The sequence below is a fragment of the Saprolegnia parasitica genome (assembly GCF_000151545.1).
Source record: "Saprolegnia parasitica CBS 223.65 unplaced genomic scaffold supercont2.945, whole genome shotgun sequence".
Classification (NCBI taxonomy): domain Eukaryota; phylum Oomycota; class Saprolegniomycetes; order Saprolegniales; family Saprolegniaceae; genus Saprolegnia; species Saprolegnia parasitica.
In genome coordinates, this window is record NW_012157339.1 from 1 (window position 1) to 2,806 (window position 2,806).

The 2,806-nt window shown below is 59.2% G+C and overlaps 2 protein-coding genes across 2 annotated transcripts; both read left to right on the plus strand.

The window, feature by feature from the left end:
- The first annotated feature begins 16 nt into the window (after positions 1 to 16).
- On the plus strand, positions 17 to 775 carry SPRG_18053 (hypothetical protein). Its single transcript, XM_012357480.1, has one exon. It carries the CDS (start codon positions 137 to 139, stop codon positions 683 to 685), a length of 549 nt encoding a protein of 182 aa, XP_012212870.1. The 5' UTR covers positions 17 to 136; the 3' UTR covers positions 686 to 775.
- A 1,437-nt stretch (positions 776 to 2,212) lies between these two features.
- On the plus strand, positions 2,213 to 2,785 carry SPRG_18054 (hypothetical protein; the record flags this gene model as incomplete). Its single annotated transcript, XM_012357481.1, has 1 exon — positions 2,213 to 2,785. A coding segment is annotated over one exon (573 nt), but the record flags the coding sequence as incomplete, so codon positions are not given.
- Positions 2,786 to 2,806: the final 21 nt, after the last annotated feature.

Genomic DNA, 2,806 nt, shown 5'->3' on the forward strand with positions numbered 1-2,806 from the left:
CGGCCAGTGCGCCGAGAACCACAGCCAGTGCAACGGCCAGAACTGGCCGTTCGGCGTGTGCTGCAAGGACGCGAACTTTGAGTGCAACAAGAAGAACGACTACCTGTCGCTCTGCGAGCCCAAGAAGAAGCAGGAGATGGCTGCGGAAGCCGCCATGATCGAGGCGTGGCAGCAATGCGGCGGCAAGGACTGGGTCAACCCCGGGTACCCGCGCTGCTACACGGGTCTCCGCTGCGTGTTTATCAACGACTGGTACTCGCAGTGCCAGCCGGGCGAGCAGCCCAACACGCTCGACAAGTACGCGCAGTGCGGCGGCAAGGGCTTTGACGCCAAGGGCAAGTCGTGCCGTATGGAAGACGAGTGCAAGGCCATCAACGAGTACTACTCGCAGTGCCAGACCCGCATGGGCATGATGGACGGCCAAGCGGGTGTCGTCGCTGTCTGGCAGCAGTGCGGCGGCAACGGCTACAAGGGCGATACGTCGTGCACGACCGGCAACGAATGCGTCAAGATCAACGACTGGTACTCGCAGTGCAAGCCGGCGGCGACGGCGGCCGATCGGTTCGCGACGTGGGCCCAGTGCGGCGGCCGCAACAACAACTTCCAGGCCAACGGCAAGAAGTGCCGCGACGAGGACAAGTGCGAAAAGTACAACGACTTCTTCTCGCAGTGCATCCCCAAGTAGATTGACGACCTTTGCTCGGATCCGTTTTGGTTTAATCTATAAGATCTAGATGTTCTTTTATCACTATCGTCAAGATGGACGAGGGACAAGCCTGACATTCTACGTTTTCGATCGATGGCCCACAAGGCCTGTTGGCATGTGGGCATTGGTGTCGGGGAACACCGAGTTGCCACGAGGCTGGTCGCCCAACATGCAAATTGCTGCTGCTAGCGGAAAGTGGCTATAGCACATTTTGTGGCTGAATCAGCCTTGTGGCGAGGTGGTCACGGGGTGCTTCTCCTGACGTGGCATCCTACCATGCCACGACGCTACTTCAACCTGATTGGATCTTTTAAAATGATTTTTAAAAGTTGAATTATTTTGAAGAAAGCAAAAAAGAGCTGCCATTTTGGATTCTCATTCCACCGCACACGCTGACTCGCTGCAAAGCTTGGTCGAGGAAGCTTTCTAGATGACCCCGTCGCCAACTGCGCCTGGCTGGGAGCCACGAGGCGGTTGAGAGGGTGGCATGATAAGCCCACGGGATCGGACCGGCCATCGACGGCCATCCCGTCCCATTACCTTTGTGCTATGGTCGCACACGTCCCGATGCGCAGCCATTCGGTGGTCGGTATGCATCAGGTGCCCCGAATCTCTGCAAATCTCGGCAGGATCGTTGGGCAAACTGAAGTCGACGCCTCTGATTGGTTGGCGACTGCGTTGGATTGTAACCAAGGTGACCCACATACGGTCTTGAAGCGCCGATTTGTAGGGAGTAGACCGTTGCCTATCAGAGGCCGCGGCCTGCTTCAACATGCCGTCGGAGAAGATACATTTCAACAGATGAGGCCCCATGCTCTCGTACAAGTGTGCACCAAGGGCCACAACAACGAGGAATACAATGCGGCGGTGCTACCTCGAGTGGTAAGCCATGTCCAGAGCTCCGATACGAGCCGCTGCGGGCAGCGACAAGCCAACTGGATGTGAGGGAATTGCCCCTTGAAAATTGCTTGGTCCAAGCGAAGTTCGAAGATGTGGAGGAGCTGAACGCACGCAACGCCTCCTCGCTGCCCAGCCCCTGCGACCAAGCAAGATGGCCGAAACCACGCGTGTGCACGGCGGGGCATGTGCATCATGGGGATCCTTTGCATGAGGTTATTGTAGCCGTGGCCACAAAGCAGCCATGCGTATGACATGGAAAAACATGAAGCGCAGCCGACGACACTGGGTTTGCGTGGCTGCCACTGGCAGATGGTGGGCCCTTGCGCGGATCGCCGCTGATTGAATGTGCATCCTACAGTACCGGTATTTCAATGTACTGTACATGGTACGGCGATACAATATTACAGTATAGTGCACAGCACCGAGGGTAGCTCTGACCGAACGTCGTGCTATGGAGCATGCATGTAGGTTGCGTGTGGTAAGCCTCTCTTCGAACTTCGATCCCGGCCTTTCCAGCCGCCTGGCGCCACCGGGTTCGACGCGCTGCCAGATGATAGCCAGCTGCGCACTGCGACCCAAGATCACTTCCCATTTTGCCTCGGCCCCATGAAGACTGCCTTCCTCCTCCTCACGCTCTCGGCGGCCGCCACCGCCACGTCGCAGCAGCAGTTCAAGGTCTGCAAGACGCACGAGGACTGCAACCAAGGCTTCTTCTGCCGCCCCACGGACGACAAGGCGTTCTCCATGTGCCAGCCCGGTGACCGCCCGGCTTCGGGGTCGACGACCGCGCCCAAGCCCACTGACGACCCCGCCGCCGGCAAGGGCAAGCAGTTCGATCCCTGCACGAGCAACGCGAGCTGCGGCAAGGGCCTCTTCTGCAAGCAGACCGACAAGCCGCTCGACGGCAAGTACTTCTCCATGTGCCAGCCCAACGAAGGCTGCGCCAAGCTCTACGGCCAGTGCGGTGGCAAGGGCTTCTCCGGCCCGAGCTGCTGCGGCAACAACAACGCGTGCAAGCACCAGGACGAGTGGTACGCGCAGTGCGTGCCGGCGAGCCATGCGATGGCGTCGGAGGCTTCGTGCACCAACGTCAGCGTCGAGGGCGATGCCACGTACTGCATTGAGGGTGCGATCTGCGGCGGCGCCGGCGACAAGTGCCCGAAGAAGGGCGATGTGGCGGTTGCTGACTGCATCAAGACG